Source organism: Excalfactoria chinensis, chromosome 2, assembly GCF_039878825.1.
Source record: "Excalfactoria chinensis isolate bCotChi1 chromosome 2, bCotChi1.hap2, whole genome shotgun sequence".
In the NCBI taxonomy this organism is placed as follows: Eukaryota; Metazoa; Chordata; class Aves; order Galliformes; family Phasianidae; genus Excalfactoria; species Excalfactoria chinensis.
The window spans coordinates 39,699,883-39,721,260 of record NC_092826.1 but is presented as its reverse complement, the minus strand read 5'-3'; the positions used below and the strand labels follow the sequence as shown (position 1 = coordinate 39,721,260).

Below are 21,378 nucleotides of genomic sequence, written 5' to 3'. Positions count from 1 at the left end.
CCAAAAGCAACAAAATATGCAGTCCTCAAGAGGTCATAACTTTTTTCTCTCACTGGTAGTTACAGAATCATTAAAGCAAACTTCAGAGTTGTATTTTGGGCACTGAAGCCATAATGTCTGAATGCAATTTTATTTTACTTCTATTTATTAAGACCATGCTCCTCGGTTTTTTCCTTTTCCCCTTGGTTGTTAAGAGTGAAAACAGACTAGCTTTCTTCTTAATGTCCCCAGAAGCTGCCTTTTGGCATGGCCAGTGTGTCCTTCATGTTCATTCAGTGTTGGAGTGGCTCCGTGGCTTAAGTAAATGCATCTGTAAACCCACTTTGTTAGGTAAGAAAATCGTTGTGGGCCTTCACTCAGAATGTGGAGTCACGCTTGAGTTTTTAAAATGCTTGACATCTAATGGTCCATGATCTCCAAAGGAACAGGAATCTTTCATTTTTAGTCCTTCTGGAATTCAGGGGAATGTAGAACATCTGCCACGTGTTGTATTAAAACATGTTTTGTTGTCATGGTATATATTGAAGGGCAGCATCGCTCTGTGTACTGAAATAAGAAGCAAATGAAAGGAACTTACCAGGGTTTGTTCATCTCCCAGATGTCTGAAATAACATGATGGACAAACTGAGCTACCTCATGTCCAGGTTTCATATTGGAGAGAGGTGCCAATGTCCCAGAGGTCATCTGAAATTAAATAATTAACTAGAGACGTGAGAACAAACTTGCTAAATGGAGAAACCCCAAATTCAACTAGCTTAGAATCTTCTTTCTGGCAGTGGCAAGAGCTAGCAGAACGCCTAGGAAAAACAGTTAATACTTCATGATGTTTCTCACAGATTATTCTCTTAACTTGCAAAGTTCTCTGACTCAGGATCTTTCTGAACCAGAGATAGTAACTGCATTCTTAGTACTTCTGAACAACTTCTTTCTTCCTACCAAGAAGCTGCTATTGGTTGCTATTCTGAACCCATGATCAAAACATCTCCATATTGTAAGCGCATATGAGGGCTGCTCTGAAAGCAGTGCCTCCTATTTTATTATGTAAACCCATGACATCAGAGGCAGATGGTGGTGGTATGGCAGTAGAGATTGAACCCTCCTGCCAACAATTCTTAATGTTTTGTTGCCTTGTGAGAGATGGCAGCAGAGGGACAGTCTGACTCAATGGTGCCTGACATGGCAGTGCGTATGGAGCAAACACGTGGGATTGAATTCTTCCATGCTGAAAAAAATGGTGCCTTATTAGTGTTCATCAATTCTTGTGGAATGTTTATAGAGTCTGAACAGTGCATGTTGGCACAGCAAGGTGGCAGGTGGTGCATTTCAGCAGTGGGTGACAGTGGAGTGAAAGATAAGCCATGTTCCAGGTGGCCATGCAGATTTTTGAGTGCAGCATGTAGGCTATTGTTCATTGCTGGTGGAAGTTCATAGCTAGTGCTGGTGAATGATAAAACACAGTGTTCTGTTGCTAAGAACTTGCTCTAGCAAGAAGTGTTAGAGTTACTCTTCGTGTTTGTTGTAGTTTCCATGGGAATAAATAGGAGGCATTACTTTCAGAGCAATCTAGTGAAAAGCCAGTTTTTTTCTTCTTTTTCCAGTGAAGGTGAAAAAGGTTCTTGTGACTGAGGAGTTTCCAAAGATGCCAGATTTATTCCATTTATTCAATTCAACTCAAGATTTATTCAATTCCTACTGTTTCCAAAAAGATATTTCCTTGTGATTTCTCAGATTTAGCTAACAGTAACAGTGAGCTGCTGGTGTTGTTTGCCTGGTTTTGGATGCTTTCTTCGTCTGTCTCTGAGAGGTCTGAAGTTCATTCCATCTATGTATTCTGGAGGGGTCCTGCTGAATCTCCTTATGCCTGGGATACTGACTGGCTTCTCGTCAGAACTTCTCATCTCTTGCCTGCAAGGTGAGAGGAAACTTTGTCAATAATTGAGAAGCTTCTCCAGAGCTACTTCCCTGCTTAAAAGGCTTGTTCTTCCCACCAGCCAGCTTGTCTTGCTGGTTTCACTAGGTCTGCACGTTTGTGAGATCTGGAGGAATTAATTTGTTTCATCGCAGTTCACCTAGCAGTGATTTCTGTCCAATGACTGATACTAATCATGGGGAAGCATTCTGCAAAGGGCTGATGTGACGTTTCAGGTGAAAGCTGACCCAGCTTATTGGTACTTGATTATTTTTTTCTCTTGTTGGTCACAGGAGGACTGGGGTACTTTTTGGATGACTAATTACTAGCATGTTGTTGCATCTTTCTCTGAAGGTTTCTGGCCTTTATGCAAATTGTTAGCACTGAGGGAGTGTTACGAGCTCTGATGGCCATTTAGAGGAAGCAAGTTGTACTAACTAAATGCACCTTCAAAGTCCATACTCAACCAGTTATGTCAATGTTTTTTTCTCTCTTCGTGACGTCTCAAACTTTATGTATCAGGGACTTACATTACACTTAGTGCCCCTGGAATGAATAAACTCTCTTCATATTCATGGGTCTAGTTGCTTCAAATGACCCTTAAGTCTGTATCGGTGGGTGTCTTCTAACTTTTCTGTTGACTGTGTGATGACTGCTGCAAGGTGCTGTTGGAAAGGCATCTGGCACCAAAAATGGACTTTGTTAAGCTGTCCTCAAATTGCTGCTTGAAGGAGGGATTTTTAAATACATCTGGACAAGTGTGTACTCACTCTTTGTGAACGTGCATGGTGACTTGTCTTTTAATGGGAGAAGAAAGGTTACCTTTATGTGAGTAAAGCAAAGTTTTTGAAATGAGTATTCCATAGGTACTTGCAGTTCTTATTCCTTCTTTGGGTCCTGAAGGAGCTGCTCAAGGACAGTCCAACATGGACATTATAGTGAATGAGAAGGAATTGGATGCCATTTGCAAATACACAGTCTTGAGGTTTAGCCAAACTCAATTAATCCAGCCTGGTTGGTCTGTCATTAGAAAGAACATTGTCCCTCCGTCCCTTTATGCCCTCCCCTTTATGTTGTTCATCTCTTCTTTCCGTAGTATCCTCTCTTGTGCTTCAGTGACTTTACTGCTAGCAGGATTAGCTCACCAATTTTTGGAAACAAGTAACAGTGAAGAAGGAAATCCGGGTGCTCTAGACAACAGAGTAAGGCACGAAGAAATATGCAGTGTAGGAACGGGCAAGACTGCACCACATTTACTGCTCAAAGTTTCTAATATTGGACATTGCCATGAAAACTGTGCATCTGCAGGTTTCAGTTTCTTAGACTGTAATTGTTTTATGAGTGAAATGAAGTGAATGAGGTCTTTATCAAGTGAGAACTTCTGTGAATTATCCATGGCTGAGAGAGGACGCTGCAAAACCTTAAGGTAAGGTTTTCACACGAGCAAACAGACAAGTAAACTTCTCTAGCAACTGTAGAAATTGCAGCGATCCAGCCCATCTCCTCAGCCACAAATTCTCCCTTCAGTGTGCAGCCACACTTTTGATTTATTTTTGATTGGCATAACAAAGCAGGAGACAAATGAGTTAAGAATAAAGCTACATTCTGAACTTTGATGTTTCATCACATGCCAGGAATTCAAAATGCTTTGCTATGTTGTTCAAGAAAGCATTCTATCATCAGCAGTAATAATAATTTGAGCAATTAAATTAAGCTATCGCTGTGCATCTGAATAAACAAATAGATTGTGGTTCTGTAGAATGTGCACGTGTGCCAAGTTTGAGACTTGGATTGTTGTTAAAGTTGTGTTGCTTTTAATGCAGAGGCATTCTGCTTCATTTAGTATCAGCTTCTAGTGTTAGGGCCAACTTTGACTTGCAAGAGATGCCAGTGTCTTAATAGAGCTTTTTCTCCAAGATCCTTTATGGGGTTTTCATCTAGATGAAGGTTTTGATATACCTAGCAGTTTTAATGGTCTGCTAGTCTGGGATATTTTGAAGAAAAGTATTAAGTTGTCATTCTGTTTAACAGTGATTCCTTCAAGCTGATTTATCAGCTGACTAATGTTACATTTATATCGTTGGCCAGTAAGAATTCTCATGAAATTTTGCACATGAGAAATGGGTTGTTCAGAAGTGATGAAAAGCTGTAGGTTGTTTTTATGTATACATTTTTAAGACTGCTGGTGTGCTCTGTCATTGAAGTTGACTTTTTTTGTCATTTGTTTTTAAAGTGGGTGAAAATTCAGATTGTGGAGTCTGAGTAGAGGTAAATGTTCATTAACTTTGCTTACTTGGGAGGCTGAAATTTTTGTGGTCGGGACAATTTGTTTATGCGTGCCAGATGACTTGGGGTTGACAGAGGACTACAATTGGAGCTAGTCAGGCAAAGTGCAATTCAAGTGTGAATATTCTAAATCCTTGCCTTTAGGGACAGAAAACTAGTTCATGCTCACACTGAGCAGAAGTATGGACTTAAGCAGACCTCAGCCAGCAGAGTATTTGGAGGGACGTTGCAGCTTTCCCTAAGAAGGTGACAGTGGTGAGGATTGATAGTGGTGGCATCCATCTCTTTTCATCAGCTGATTTCGAAGAACGTGGCAAAAGGGATCTGGCAGAAAGCATCGGTTCTTGTACTCGTGCTTTGCAGCTCTGGAGAAGGAGGTCAAGCTGTAATGATTTGGACAGAAATGGCTCACATATATTGCATGGGGGAATTCCTGGAGGAACCTTTTATCCTGCTGGAAAATACCAGTTCATGAGAAACAATGCTTTGCAGAAACATGTTGCGTGTGATGAAAAACTGGTTTAAAGAAAAGTGGCTTTGAGAAAACTTTGGTTTTATATTTCAAAATGATTTTATTTCAGTTCTAGCGTAAAATGTAATAAAGAAATGGGAATATAAAATGGGCAAAAAATACGTATATATTTTATAGAATTGAACACATTAAATAAACCTGAAAGAATTTAGAACCCAGTTTCTTTGGTCTGGGGTTTCCTAAGGGGTTGGGTCATTAGTTTGTTCTGAAGTTTCTCATAAACTTAAACTAAAATATTTTGACTTATTTTCAAAGGAAAGGCATTCACAATTGTGAAATGGGCCTTGAAATAAACAAGCAAATAACTAGTACAGCTCTGTTGTTAAGTTCCAGTACCACGTTCACAGTTCCGCCCCTGCTTCTGCTTTGCTGTGGGAAGATGATAATTTATATCAGCTGTTTTTCTCGGTATACTGTTTTTTTGTTGTTTGTTTTTTTTTTTAATGCAACTTGTGATTCAAAATGAGTAGCATTGGGATACTGCTGCTCCTGTTCTATAGCATCATGCCTTTCCCCACTAATGATAGCAGTGTTTAGCAGATGGATAACAATACCAGTGATCAGAGTGCAAACTGGAGTGGAGTTAGGTGAGAAAGAGAATAAATCTTACATGAAAGGAACTGATCCAGGTCTGTCTGAGTAGATCTGTGCAGATTACAAAGGGAGCTAGAAGTAATTTTTTACATAGGCAGAAGTGCATAGAATCAAGCTGTAGGAGTGCCGGTATATGTTCATGTTGCTTCTCTCCTGTTTGCAGACTGATAAAATGGATAACCAGTTTTGCAATTGCTGCTTTTAGTGTATAAAACCTAGTCAGTGTTTTTCCACATTCTCTAAGTGTGAAACACTGCTTTTAGATTCTTTGTACCTAATGGGTGCTGACTTAGACTGGGGGGCAAATACCTCCTCACATTTAATATGGTGTGAATGCTTAAAACTTCATTTAGGTGTATTGTGCTCATATGTGGCTTTTTTACAGATCAGAAAGAAAAGAACAGAACACACATCTTCATTGTGCCAGTATTTTTATCTATATCCAAACGTTGCATTCTCTTTTTTTTTAATATATATATATGTATTTAATTTGCAGATAAATGTGGTGTTTTAATTGTGAAGATCTTAGAAATGTTTGAGGAGTGTACTATACAAGTTGCCATCTGCCAGCAGCTGGAAGAGTCTCCGGCAATCATTTCATCCAGAGACCTTGTCATCAGCCCAAGAGAACCAATACTCAAAGTCCTTTTTGCAAGAGAGACAGCAGATCACCTGAAGAGTAGGCCACAGGATGTCATCCACATCTATCCACCATGGTAAGTAGAGAGAGAACTGGTCAGGATTGCTGCAGGTACTGTGCTTGTTGCTTTGCTGTAGAAAAGAGCTTGGAGGATGTGGGACAAAGCTTTTTTGTAATTGCTCATCTGTCTCTGCCAGCCTGAGAGACTTTGACAGATACCTTAAAGATAGCTGAGATAACAACTGAATGTGTAATTTAATGCCTCTAGTGGTGCTCGGGGCTTCAGTTTGACTTTCACTTAATATTTTTGTGTTTTGGGTGATAGAAAGGCATGAGCAATGTCTTATCAATGATAAGGCCAATAAAGTACATGCTTTCTCATTGCAAAGTAGTTCAGGAATGCTCATCTGTTTCTGCTAGTGTAGGGTAATGTTTCAGTGGACAAGTCTGTATTAACTGTATAGCACTCAGCAAAGACAGTGCCAGCTCAAAATAAGGAAAAAATAAATGATGAGAAATTAATGCTGTTTTCTTATGGAATCAGTAAACACCTTGATGGTTTCACATTGCTGCTGCTGTCGGTGTCTTCAGTTCTCCAAATCTCTCTTCAGTGCAGCTAGTTAACCTTTTTCCAGAACTCTCTAAAATGTTTGGTCTTGTGGCTTTCCAAACTGGGTTAGTTTCCTGTTTTTAAGTGGGTAGCGTAGGGTGGGGAGTTTTCTGGTCAAGTAACTTGTTGGCACCTATAGGTGGGAAGGTCTGAACGTTTAATGAAAGAAAGATCAGTAAAACTTGGAAGTGGGGATATTACTCTTCTCTCTCTCACGCAAATTATTAAATAGGAGATGCATTTCTTCTTACAGTTCAGAATTTGCTATCTGAAAGCTTTTTGGTTTTTTCTCCAAAATACTTCTTCCTATTTTGCAAAGGCCCGTATCTCTGTTTTTAAGATCTTTATTGATAGCTGCAAGTCTTTTCTGGATTCCCTAACCTGTAATTTCTCACTTCTCTTGTTGAAAGAGATCCAGAAATTAAAGGAATATATATAATCTGGAATTCATTGTGACTTCAGATGCAATTGCTGAGAGGTGGGATGTAAATAGGTCAGTAGGCAGAGGAATGCTGTTGAACAGAAATGAAATCCTACTCTGATGTGAAATGGCACTGTTTTTTATTTATTTTTTCTTCCAGTCCTCAAGGTGCTGTTGTTTGGGCTCATTTCCATTTTCTTTGGAGCTTCATTACATGTTTTAAACTTGTTTTTGTTTTCTCCTACTTTCTTATTTCTCGTTATGTCTCCCCTACTAATTTCTGAGCTCCAATTTCACAACCAGCAAAGCTATTTCAGTTAGGATATGGCTGAAATTATTTTTACTTTTACTTATCAGTTGCTATTGGTAAAGTTGCCCTTTGTAAGTCTTGAACTGCTCGGTGTTATTCCTTGTGTGCTTTGGGAAGGTGCAATTCTGCATTGACAAAATCCTTTACAGACAACGAGCAACTATAACCGTATGAGTGCAATATTCTCATCTGTTTGAAAAATGTTCTTAGGTTCTGTGGACATAAAAACTCATTCCTGTATATATGTAAAGTGAGATTTCGTGGGAAAACTTCATTGCTATACCGCTTCTTGGTGTGTTTTTCTGTTTGTTTGTTGGTTTTCTTAGTAGGATGTGCTTTTAACATAAGCCAAGGGTTATTTCGTAAAACGAGAATGTTTTGGCATGGGGCATGTCTGAATCTCCAGAGTTGCTTTCTGGGCTCTGAAGTCACTTTTTTACTAATCAAATAGGGTCAAAATTCTATGATACCTCATCTCTAGTCCTGTTTTCTATTGTTTAGGCATTATCTGAATGTCAGTTGCCTCTGTTCGCTCGAAAAGAATTGCAAATAATTTGGGCTGGATATCATTAAACTAAACCTACTGGCAGGAGATGTGGGGGATGTTTTTGTTTTAGATTATAATTTGGCACTTTTAGTTTACATTACTGGGAAATTGGACTTGTACACATAGTGGAAGTTTCATCTATTGCATTTCCAAGTTTCTCTTCTGTTGAACTCTTGAGAGCTCTTAACGCTGAAACGTAGTTTCTATTACTTTGTATTGAATTTGTACTTCCATTGCCAAAACCAAATACTGTTTCATGAAGTGCTCTCCTGTCTGGAGTAAAGGATTTTGAGATATTTTCAATCTCATACATCAGTCCTGCGTTCTTAACCAGTATGTTCATTTGTGCTTTCAGATTATATTCTTGAGTAAGGTAGGAGATGCATGGGCTGCTGGCTTTGATATGCGGCAGTGTTTTTGAGTGAAGCTTGAATGCATCATTTTAGAGCCTTTCCAGTATTAGACTTTGCTTTTTTATGTTTACTGGGAACTTAGCACACAGCTTGGTATGTGAGATGTCTCGGACAGGAGACTTACATAAGTACTTTGGGAGGCGGTGTTTACGTATTTGTTGATATGTTTGTTGGTATTTGTTTGCATACAGAATCTCACAATACTTAAGCACTAGAATGCAAGCCAATTCATTTAAAAACTAAAATACTGGCAGATAGCCAGCTGTATTTTATCAACTTGAACATTCCTCACAAGATTGGCCCTACTGACCTTGGGGGGGATTCATTTAAGAACTTGTAGGACTGAGCCTGGATTTCTCTGTATCTGAACATGGATTTGTTCAGACCAGTGCCCAGTATCTTAGGGCACATAATACATTGGTCACTTGCTATAGGGAAAACTCTATTAAGCTGATTAACATTTTAAAACTAGTGTGTCTGGTGGAACAAAGAACTCAGCTACCTGTCCTCTGAGCTGTCTGATGTGATCCTGCTCTCATTTGAGGCTGTATTGAGGTGTTATTTCAATGCTGCATTTAAATAAAGCTTATTAACTTGAGTGCATCATGTGAAAGCGATTGTATGTTTGTGGCTGTAGGCGGTTTGTGCCTGGCGAGCTAGGAACACAACAGACAAGAAGTCAACCCTGCCTATGCAGGTTTGCTATTGATTGTCATTACAGTGCCTGAGCAACTTCTTGAGTTAAGAATTTGAGAGATAGTTCATCATTTTTACAAACTTATTCTGAATTGTTAAGTGCTTCTAGCAGCTGGAAAAGAAAAAAGCTTATTGCTGAGCCTGATTCCTAAGCCTTTGTTCACTTCACAGAAATATGTATTCATCAAAAAGTGAAGACTGCTTGACATTTCTGAGGCATGTAAAAATGGGAAGAAAAGCCTCTAAGTTCCACTGGAGATGATGTTATGGCTTCCGTTTCTGTAGGACTTTTTTTTGTTTGATTGCTTATTGCTAAAACAAACAAACAGAAAAAACAAATCAACATACCTAAAGAAAATGGTGTGGAGACATGAGTGTTTATTTTTCAGCTGGCAGTAGAGCCTGAGGATAGTTTCCTTCAGCTATTCCAGCCTTCTGCTCTTTGGTACGCCTACTGTCAAGTATTCATGATAAATTAACCTGAAGAAAACAGTGCTCTTTCTGTTATTAAATTTAACAACTTTAAAAGTTTTGTGCGTATTTCTGAAGTGAAACTATTGTAAGGATGTTGATATTCATACAGTCATTGAAAATAACATACTGGGAATGATTTGGATTAGCCTCAGACATCCATCCATACCGACTAAACACAATGATCTCTAGCTCAGGAGGCTCACATGTTGCTGATATCTGGATGTCTGGGAAAGTATGAGGAAGAAAGTACCTCTTTGTGCTGTTTTCTTGTCTGCAAACGCTGACTGTTAAGAAGAGATTCATGGCTGGATAGCTGCAATTCTCTATAAAAAAAATCTGTTTAAAAGCAATTTATTTTAGGAACTCAGTGTGGGAAGTATATAAAATGCTTAATTTGATGATTTCAAGTAACTTGAAAGTTACACTTCAGTTTCTCTCAACCTGTGAAACCATGGGGATTTGTAGTTACTCAGCTTTTAAAGTGTTTCAGTGCCTGGTGAAATTGTTTAGTACGAACTTCTCATTTCTACTTGTGTTACACTGGAACCAGGATCTGCTCAATGAAGGAGCTTTTAGAGAATTCAAATTATTGTACATTTACTGCTAAGAAGTGCTCACACAAAACATCGCTACAAATTAGCTGATGTAAAGTAATGAAACCTATGATGAAAGCTCTTTAAGGTGGGCCATGGATATAAATAACATCCAAGCAAGCTCTGAACAAGTTTATGTATGGAAACAATCTAGCTTTGTGAACTTAGGCATTCTACTGCTTTAATATTATCCTGGGTATGCTGGGCTTAACAGCAATGCTTAACATAAATGGATATGTCTCTGTGTTTGTAGCATTATCTTAATACAGTGTCTTACCTACTGCACGATCTTAACTTAGTCCTGATGAGCAGTAAGAGTGAGCTAAATTGCAGAGAATTAAAATAGGTATTTTCAACCAGTGTAACTGGTGTTGAGATGTTTCCCCTCCATTTGATGAAGATACAGACTTTTTATCACTGCTGCTCTCACCGGTGAATGGAAGCATTTAAGACTGCTGTTAGAGAATAACACTACCACAGAATCATGTGGAAGTAAGGTCAAGAACTTTGTATGTTAGAGAAATGCAGAAATGACCAACTGCTGTTCTACAAGAATTCTATATCCTTTCCTTGTTCCACACAAGAAATAATGTAAATATGTGTTAGACATATAGAAATAACATCTTTTGCATAAACTCAGTTTCCCTACTTGCTCCCCAGGGAGGCAGCTTCTTTGAATGCTTGATTGATCATTTAGACCAAATTTATGTACGTTCAATGTCTTTTGAAATCTAAGCATTTATGAATATATATCTGCATATGCAAACATTTATAAATATTCAAGCGGATGAAAAAGAGAGGAAAAGATCAAGAGTTGTATCCCTCCCATCAGAAAGATGTTAGCTCTGTTTCTACATTCTTTCTTTGAAGATGTTACAATAGCAGGGAATCCTGATAAGCGGCACAAGGCTCACTCAGAAGATAAAATTCTACAAAACTGCAGTGTTGTAAAGCCAGTGTGGGCACTGTGTCTAAAGTACATTGGGGAATGGCCTTCGAGCCAAAGATCATATCATGTCATCTGCCTGGAAATGCTTTTCAGAGATGCTGCAATTGTGAAAATTGAAGCTCCTTTCAGAAGTTGAGACAGCTGCAGGTTTCTTGCAAGTGTTCCTATTTTTTGTTAGGATATACATTTCCTAGTGCAGTCGCTCAGAAATAGCTGAGTTCTTAAGAATAAGAATATTCTGTACTCTTTATGAATGGAAAGTCGTCTTTAACAACCTTTTGATAAAGTTTCTTCAGTGCTTTTTTTTATCCGGTTTGACAGAGTAGTACTCATTTTTCTATGCTCTTTTCCATCCCCTCATATGAAGCTGTTTCTGTAGAATATCCTGTTTTATGTCCTTAAAAAAGAGCCATTTCTTAGTGGTCAAATCAATGCATAATGATGTTCCTTTATATGCAGTGAAGTTCTAAAATGGCGTGTTGTCAAAATACAGACCTGCAAAGCATTGATTCGTAAGGGGAGAACAGTTTGTGTGTGCCATTGCTCTGATTTGCCACAGCCACCTGCAGCAACATACCTGGCATTTCAGATGTGGGCTATGTATAATAAACGTAAGAACATGATCAGTCCTTTACATGAGATGGAATTATTTATTTTTGTAGCTATTCTATACAAGTATTAGATGAATATCATACCTCAACGTTTAGTACCCTAAAAAACAAAAATGAAAGTAATTGTGCTCTGAAAGGGGATTGTTGTGGAGAAAAGCATGGAAACACGTTTGAAGAACTTGAGAGGCTTAAGAGGCAGTAGTTGCAGAGATCCATAGAAGATTAAAACTGGGTTTTTAAACAAAGCTCTTTCTGGATTACTAGTTGATGGTATCTTGACATGCTGAGAAAAGGGGACTTTACATTGTATTGTACCAATGCTGTGCTGGGGTTGTTTGTTTGTTTGTTTTGATATATTTATTTGCTTTCAGCTAAACTGGGGGAGAGGGGGTTCAGAAGCGAGGGATGTGTTTATGAAGCAGCAGCTTTACAGCTTGGTTTTTAGATCAAGGTTGAAATGCATTCTTATCAGCAGGAAAGCCTCCAGCAGGGGTAAAATATGTAGCTTTGTCAAGATGGATGTCCTTATTGTGTATACACAGACAGTTGTTATGCTTCTAGGCTCTGGAGGGCTATGAAGGCTAGCTACCCTTCTGCCCGCACAGCCCTGGCTGAAACTCGCCTAGTACCATGTTCCTGAGTAGTCACACTCCAGAGGGAGCTGCCACCAGAATGACTGACTTCACAGTGGGCCATTGCAGTTGGAAGAATAAAGGAGAGGTGTAGAAGAGAGGCAATAAATAGCTTATGCTAGGGGATTCGTTTTCTACAGTTCTGTTCAATACTGGGTGCTGCCCAATATTTATCCTACCAAAATGATTGTTGTGTCCTGTTAATTGGAAAAATCTGAAGTATCACACCATGATGGTTGTATGTCAGGAAATTAGCATTCATTTGAGAGCACGTTCTTTGGGAACAGAAGAGAAAAGAGGTGTTTTAAGTATCTATTCCTCTGAGTCTGTGATGCTGTTTAAGTTTAAATTTTCAAGATACTGGGGGAAAAAAAAATCAGTGAGAATGAAAATGTTTTATCCTAATAATCACTGAATGTTGTTGTCTTTAAAATCCAATAATGTAGTTGAAATTTTCCAGCTTTTATGAGTGAGGAAATTCCAAGCATTTTGTAGTGACAGATACTGTTAGTGGGTAGTTGTCCACTGACGTCAAAAACAGAGGATGGTGAACAGCTTTGTTCATGTCAACGAAAAATGTACGGTCTTGGATAAACTCTGTGTTAGCAACCGAGCTATCAATGATATATGAGCAGCTTCACATGAGTTCCCATGTGCATTCACTCCAGTGCTGGATTCCAGATCTCGTTTAATGAGCAACTGATGGAGCCAAGACCTGGCACAGCACAAAATTCTGCAGTCTGCTTTATCCAGTCATGAAGGAAAAACAAACTAAGTTCAGATGAACAAGTTCAGAATTAATGCAGGGTTATTAAAAAGTTGCGATTGTATTCCTCTGCTAATGTTTATGACTAACACATTTGGGACATGTAAAACAATACTTAATTTGTAAAAAACCCGTGTGCCAAAATTCCTGCAGTACTTTAACCACTAAAGAGCAAGTTCTGCCTGTGTGAAATGAATGGGTTTGTTTAAATGTTTATCAGTGATCAGCTAATCTTTGTAAAAATTTACCATTTGAAAAATGGAGTTTCCTCTTGTTGAATTGCCATCCAGCAGTGCTGTGTGAATACGGTGCATTTCCATAGTTGTGCTGCGGAGAAGCAGTTTAAAAAGACCAGTGCTTAACTCTGTGAAGGTGTGATGTGCTACTGTAATGGCAGCTATGTAGTTAGGATACATGTTTTTAGGTGCAGTTCTGTTGGGCTTTGAATGTGCTGGATATCAAATATCACAGTGAGTTCTCACACTAAATATTCTTGCGCCTTGTGCAGTTCTGTATGGATAATGAGGTGGATGAGGTCTGAGTTTCCTGAACTGTCATGGCTGGTGATTCCATTTGACACAAAGGTGTGCTGAGAGTTCTTTTCTCAAACATTGTAGTTCACTGTAGGTAAGTGAAGGTTAATCACAGCATCACAGAATTGTAGGGGTTGGAAGGGACCTCCAGAGATCATTGAGTCCAACCCCCCTGCCAAAGCAGGTTCCCTGCACCAGGTCGCACAGGTAGGTGTCCAGGCGGGTCTTGAATATCTCCAGAGAAGGAGACTCCACCACCTCCCTGGGCAGCCTGTCCTGAATTTGCTGTTAGTTTTACTAGACAGATTGATTACACTGTAGTAAAAGATCATGGAAAAAATACCCCTGCTTTTGTATTGTATAGCAACAACACTTGCCTTTGTTATATAGAGCAATTCAACTGAAATGTTTAGTGTAGTCTTTTATGTGTTTGTCAGAGCTTCCTACTAGTCTTCTGATTCAACAGTAACCATGCAATTTGCAATATGTTACTCCTCCCTCAGCCTTAGACTCTTTTGACAGCTTCCTGAGATGTCTTGAAAAGTATTCCTCTTGTTACTGTGCCAGCACAGCTCTCTGGCAGGCCAAGTATCTCCCAGCAGAAGTATCAGAGACAGTATCCAGGACACTAGAAGTGGTGTATAACCATTAATTTTACCTTTGAGGGGTTCACTGTGCATTTTGAAAGCCAGATCACTGGTGTGGCTCAAAAAAAACCTCCCAAAAAAGCCAATACTTGCCAGTATGTCACAAGTTTTTGTTTTTTGCTTTTACCTCTTGAAGACTCCAGAAATGGTACCTCTCATCTCTCCATCTTTCTTAAAGGAGTTAAGAAGCCTGTTGAACATTTATGTGGATGTTTCTAGTCTTGATTGTTTCTTATCTCCCCCTTTCTTAAGATTTGTCTTTTTATTTCTTTATAAATAGCATGTATTTGTTGTGGAGCAAATTGTGCTGGGGTTGGTGCTGGCCTTTCCATTAGGAGATCAGTGTCTATAGTCATGGTCTGTGGCTGGCATAAAGGACAGGACTGCATCTCCACCTTTAAGCTGCTGCTGTTCACAACACAAAGGTTAATGCAAATGCAAGTCTGTCCACATCTTGATCCTGACTTTAAACTACTCCTGCCCTTCTGCCCCACCTCCCCACCAAACAAACAAACAAACAAAAAACACCAAAACCTGACAGAATATCTGCCAGAATGCTGAGTGCTACAACAAAATGAAAACACTCGGATGTTTAGCACCTTAGATTCAGCATGTAACCATAGAATTAATTGATTGTGTTGTAATTTGGCTTCCCCAGATGGCAGATGGTGTTTGCCCTGTATGTTCCATTTCTTGGGAGCTGAGGCTCATTTTTGAGAAACCTGGGCAGTGCAATTAAATGAGACTTGTGCTCGTGGATGTGTCGTAGCAATTACTGTTTGTCTTCTGATTCTCCTAGCTTGTCATAAATATTAATTTAATAGGGCTGGTACTATTTTGCATGTTATGAATATAGAGACTGAGTAAGCGATGGATTTTATTGATATGAGATGTTGCTGGAACTTAAAGCTTTTGTAGCTATAAAGGAGCCCAGATTTACAACATAACAGCATATATCTGCATAACAGTTATTCTTGAAACTAATTGAAAAACTTTTACAGAGAATAGGATACTTTTTTTTACCACCTTCCCAAGCATTCCTTACCTTCTGTCTCTCACACAAAAATAAATAGGCTTTGTCTTTTGCAGCCTCTTTTTGCTGACGCTCATTGCTTACAGTTTTGAGAAGCTGCTTGTGTGGTGGTCATTTGATCTAGCTGGGAGATATTTGACTCCAATTCACCTTCCTGCCTTACTGTATAGTAGGGAGACATTTGCTAGCTGTACTCCAAATTAAACCTCTTTTGAAAACAAACATCAACGTATCACATGAACAACTTCGAAAACAGTCCACTGAAGCCTTGAGAACTGGCTTTGGTTGCTGATCACGTCAGATATGGGTACAATTTCCTATTTCCTGATTTTTGTGAGGACCTTCATGTAAGAATGAAATCACTTAGGGTTTTCTAGTTAAGCTGAAATTTCCCTTAGCACCAATTTAAGTTAGAGGAAAAGAAATTATTTTTACAGCTGAAATATAGATAAGGGTTTTGTTTTGTTTTGTTTTGTTTGGGGGGGGGATGGGAGGGAGATAAGGGAACACATGAGAGAATTTTATTATTTTCTTAGATTAGACTACATGATAAAGTATTCTCTTTCTGAGCTTTACCACTGTGGCTGGGAATCTTCCTTATAGGTAAACCATACACGTTTAGGATTGCCTTCATGGAAGAGGACTGAGTTTTGCAATGTGTGTAGCTCTTACCTGAAAAGCCTCCTTCTGACTATTTAGATGTAACTTTTGATACTGATTTTCTAAATTCATGTGGGTATTGATTGCTATGTTGAATTATTTTTTAAAGTGAGAGTAAACCTGCTGTGTTCCAGTCTGTGTCCATTGCCTGCTGTTCTGCCACTGGGCACCACTGGAAAGAGTCTGGCTTTTTCCTTTTTGCACCCAGGCAAAGATGATGTTTCTTTCCAAAATAAGTTATACATGGTTTGTTATTGCTCTTGACTGAAGGTGGGTGTGATCATAAACAAGTATGGTAAGGCTGTAGCCTGGAATGAGAGATCCTTGGTCTGGGCTTAGAGAAACTTAGTACTGTCTGGCCTGTAACTTCTGCTTTGGCTTGCTTTAGCTTCCAAAGCCATTTCAGAAGTTACATAAGGAGTCACACTGGTGAAGCATTCAGCGCTATGCTTGTTGTACTACTTGGTAAAGAATGTTTTCACTTGATTGTGTTTGCCTTCTTTTTGCCGACTTAGTTGTCCCACCGTTTTTTGGGGGGGACTGTACTGGAAACTGTATCAAGTAAATCATTTCTATTGAAAATGATTGATGGGGGGGTTGGAACTTGATTATCCGTGAAGTCCCTTCCAACCCAAGCAGTTCTGTGTGCCTATGATTCTATGGAAATAAAATCTGATAATATATTCTAACTTAGGACTTTTAAGCACCGCGGTCCTTCAGTGGTACTGGAGACCTAACTGCACAGGTGTTTAACTGTGGTGCATATCAGGACTGAGCCTCAAAGGGTAGGACCATTTCAGATAACATTCAAATTACATGAAGATATAGTTGTCTCTGAGAAATCTCTGCCCACGTGAATGTTCTAATGAAGGTCAGTGGTGGGCAAAACACTTAAAAGTATATCAAGTCTTCCAAATCCAGCGAAAGACTGAGCTTGGTCCTCACTGGCGCTTCAGTGATGCCTTTGGCAACATGGACGTGCTTGGTGCATTGTGATGGCAGGTGCCTTGGAGCTCAGGATGGCATGCCTGTGGTTGGTGTTGCTTGCCTGTGTTCTTCCTGCTTGGGGCTCAAGGTGGCAATGTTGTCAGCACAAGGCCAGGTAAAACCACCCCGCCTCAAACTTGATTGACTCACCTCTTAAATATCGCTTCAGTCCAGAACTTTTTGTAAAATCAAAGCTGCATGTTTGTGAAGCTGTGGTTTGCAGGGGAGATTTGTCATGTTTGTGTGGCATTGTATCTGTGTTCTTTTTAATAACCAGGTGTGTTATCTGTTGTGAAGGTGGTACTGAGCATTAAGACAAGTCACCACACTGCTGACACTATTTTCCTCACCATCCTCCCTGTGTAATGAGGAAGGCCATGTGCCATTGAGTGTTAACACCTACTTTCTTGAAGATTTTTTCCTGCTAGTTGTCACTGGCATGGCCTTCACAGTGAGCAAAAGCAATCTCCTCAACTCAACTTGCATTTGTGCAAAACACTTGCAGACGGTTCAGAAATGCTCTGGAACTTTGTCTTCTCCCTCCCCCACGATGTTTACAAAGTTCTGCCTTGAAGCAAGCTTGCCAGAGGAGAAACTGAGAACTTTCCTGCATGCCATGGGTTTTTGTTCACAGCTACCTCCTGGCTATGGCATACTTTTAGCTTGATGAGAGCCCAACAGGCCTTTCCTGAGATTGTTTTTCTTTTTAACTACTTCAGTCGATCCTTTCCAAGACTTTTGTGCCTTATGATTTTTGACTTTTTTTTTTTCTCTAAAACTAATTTTCCATCCTCAAGGGAAGGCGCACAAGCTTTTGGTTTGTTATTCTATGCCATTCCTTTTGACTCTCTTATCTTGATTTTCCTGTGGTAAATCCATCCTTGATTTGAAATGATCAGGGAGCTATTAGACATATTTAATTACTGGGTTCACCTCTCATGCTGTGTTCCTTACTGAAACTCTGACAAGATCTAATAGATTTCATCCATTTAAGAGGTCAAATGGAGGAAAAAAAAGGAAAGAAAAGAAAAGAATTCTTGACATACTTTACGGTAAACAGAGAGCAAATAAGATAGCATTACCTTTTAATCCCACACCCTCCTACTTCATAGAATCATACTTACATTTGTTTACAACAGAAATGAGTTTTTCGTTGAACTTATCTAATTGCTTACCATATTTAATGAGGAAGGCAGAGTGTATGCATCTAACTCTGTACAATTTCTGAGTTAAAATAAATGTATAGTTCTGTTTCCCCTTGTCCTGACCAGTCTCTCTTTTGGTGGTACTACCCCCTGTGTTAACTGTATGCTGAAGGCTTCTGTCTCTGTTTCAGTTTCTCTGAAAGACTAATTGCTTGATAGCTAAATCAATTTCTGTGTGGACACTTTGCCTACTGCCAATAGTCCCACAGTCGTCCACACGAGTCCTTGGTAATGATTCTTTAGTGTTAAGGAGTGAAGACTGGCTTTCAAAAACCAGCTGGGTTTCTGGAAAATTTGTGAGACAGAAAGTGCTGTATTTTAGTTCTCTAATTCAGATGGTGAGGGATTGGAAGCTTTCTTTTGAGAAATCCTTTTTATTTTCTGAGATGTGTGGGAGACTTCCTTTACAAAATTCCAGCTGGAAAAATCCACCCCCAGCCCCAAACAGGGAACTATTTAAGATATGGTGGATTATTACCACAGTATTAACTCCTGGTGATTGTTTTTTTCTGTAGTAATTGCAGTATTGCTTTTCTTATTGCTTTAAGAACAGAGTGAATTTGAAGGAGTACCTTACCTTTGCACTGTTAGACTTCGTTAAACACAAAGTTTAAAGAAGTGGAAATGAACACATGTTAAATTTTTGTTTTCTCTTTCCAAACCAAATGGAAAGAAGAGACTTCTGTGTGATTTCTGAGTACCATTATCAAGCTCTTATAGCTATTAGGAGCCTGAAACTGTAAACATCTTAGTAGCCATGCAATTATATCAATAAAACTAACATCAAAATAATTCCCAAAATTTATATACAGATGGTTCCATTTTACATTACAGAGGAAGTTTTCAGAAGCCCATTTGCCTAAAACAAAGATTTTAATGGTACAGCATAATGATTGACCTCAGATCTGTGTATTCTTTTTTGAATGTACATACGAATACCAAGGCAGTTAACTCTGTAATTTACCAAGTCAGACAGAGTTGAAATTATGTAGGTAGATATTGCTTTAAGCACAGTTGGCATGCTGTCTCCTGTGCTCTGATGGAATCTTGTTCCAATGTGTGTCAGCCCCTCTCTTGCTGTCTTAGCGTTGGGGATAGTTCACCCTCAGGAAGTTTGGTTTAGATAAGTATCTGAAATTTTTGGGTACTGAAATCTGGAATGCTGCAGTGAAATCTGATGAGAACGGGATTTCAGGACTGAGTCAGCAATACAGTTGGATCAGCTTCTGTTGTTCAGCAGTTCCATTGCCAGTTCCAGCCAGAAACAGGACATACTGATGCAAGAAAAGAAAAACAAAGGGGAAGAAGACTTCAGGAAAACAAACAAACAAAAAACATATGGGTGAAAAAAAGTTGGTAGAGGCTGTGCACAAAGGTGAGGTTCTCCTGGTTGCAGCCTTGAGAAACTAAGTAGGAGTTTTGTTTCCCAGAGGGCTCTGCTCTTAATGCTGTGCAAGCAGGGCTGTGCATCATAGCAGTTGGCATCTGGGCTGCTTCACTTCCCAGAAGTGCGAAGTCCTCTGGGTTGTGTAGTTTTCTTCTGAGGAAAAAAACTTTTTTTTGTGTGCCTCCGGTGGCGCAGCGGTAGAATTCCCGTTTGCAACACCAGGGGGCCCGGGTTCGAATCCCCCCCTGTGGAGCAGGGGGTAGAAGTGCCGCTCTGCTACACAGAGGGCTCGAATCCCGGGAGTTGGACTCGATGATCTCTAAGGTCCCTTCCAACTCGCACAATACTATGATACTATGATACTATGATGATACTATGATACTATGACCAGGTACTGGGAAAATCAGCAGTCCATGGAACTGGGGCGTTAGCTCTTTAACTCCCAGTGCTTTACATGAAGTTATGATGTGAAATACCGATAAGAAAACTCATGAAACCATGACACAAATCTAAGTTCTATGGAATTAAGGTTTTCTTTTCAATTGCTTGTGTCACAAACCAATCTGTTTTCAAACAAAGGTTTCATCTTGGAGAAAAGATGTTTCAACAGCTGATAGTGTAAGCAAGAAGTGGATGGAAAAGTAACTGGGAGAATGGAGTTGATCTTTTCCTTACAGATCTCAGATTGCTCAATATTGCCAATTAATGAAACTAAGTATGTATGTATGAGTAACTCTGTTACTCTTGACCAAAAACAACTGTAAGGACCTTCAGTCTTGTGAGACTGAATTCACAATTTAGTGTTCCTTTCTTCTGTTGCTGGCAGATGAAGGTCAAAGTACTTATCAGATTTTGCTGGGAAAAAGCTGGCTGTGGCTATTTGGTACAGGGCCTCTGAGTTGCAGGTTCTTAAAGTGGCTTCCTGAAACATACCTGAAGCTTAATCCTGTGTGCCACACATAGAAGGAAGCTCTCACCGTGACATCTTTCATGCTTGTTGCATTCCAAAGGTGTTCTGAAGGTCGAATTAGTGAACAAAACACAAAGGAGGAGAATAGGTTTAATCTTCAGGGAGAATATGCCCCAGCTCTGAACTCTTTTGTGTGTTGTGCCCATCCCAATTTTCATCCAGGCTTGAATATTGCAGATTAAGTATTCAAACATTTTAAAATGTTCATTTTTTCAGAAATTCTGAACTCTGCTTTTCGGGTTTGTCCTGCGATGATGTTAATAAATACAACTTTAGATAAGGTGAAGTTTATTCATTAAAAATTGTTTCTGGGGGGAAAAAGGGGGAATAACTTTTCAATCCGTAAAATATGGCTGAAAAAACCCCCGCAGAACTGAGTGTATTTAGTTCTGCATACAGTAAAAAATAAAAATAAAATTAAAAAAGAGAGAAAACGGAGAATGTGTCAAGTACCAACAACAGTATAGAACATTGCAGTGCCTGAAGGCCACCTCTGCTTGTGCTTGATTTTAGGAGGTATGGAGAGCATGGCTCACTTTCTTTGACTTCCGACTCTGAAAATCAACCTCTTGTACTGATCCCTAAATAATTCCCACTTCTTATTTTACTTGGCTAATATAATGTTCTCCTTGTCTTTTTTCCTGCTTCTGTTTTGTTCGGTAGTAGGAACTTCTTGTATTTGCCTTTTCTTTCATCTTGTTTTAAAAAATATGTTAAATATATACGTATATGATCTAACACCTTTGTATACTGCTGTTCCCTGTTACTGTTGGTGAACTATAGTTAAATTTATGTGTGTGTGTGTGTGTATATATATGTGTGTATATATATGTGTGTGTGTGTGTATATATATACACAACCACCTAACAGGCTGTTTTTTTTTCATTTGCCACTAGCTGCAATGGCTCCATAACACTGACTAAGGATTTTCTGGGTCCACTCTGTTTTATCCATTCAAATGAGTGGGTCTTCC

At 39.2% G+C, this 21,378-nt stretch overlaps 1 protein-coding gene across 1 annotated transcript in view; it reads left to right on the top strand.

Moving 5' to 3' along the window:
* The window catches only part of SPIDR (scaffold protein involved in DNA repair), a 198,756-nt gene that overhangs the window by 70,083 nt on the left and 107,295 nt on the right, over positions 1 to 21,378 (top strand). The window contains exon 8 of the mRNA XM_072330289.1: positions 5,818 to 6,037. Within this exon, the coding sequence (XP_072186390.1) occupies positions 5,818 to 6,037 (220 nt within the window). The remainder of the gene's footprint in view (positions 1 to 5,817; positions 6,038 to 21,378) is intronic.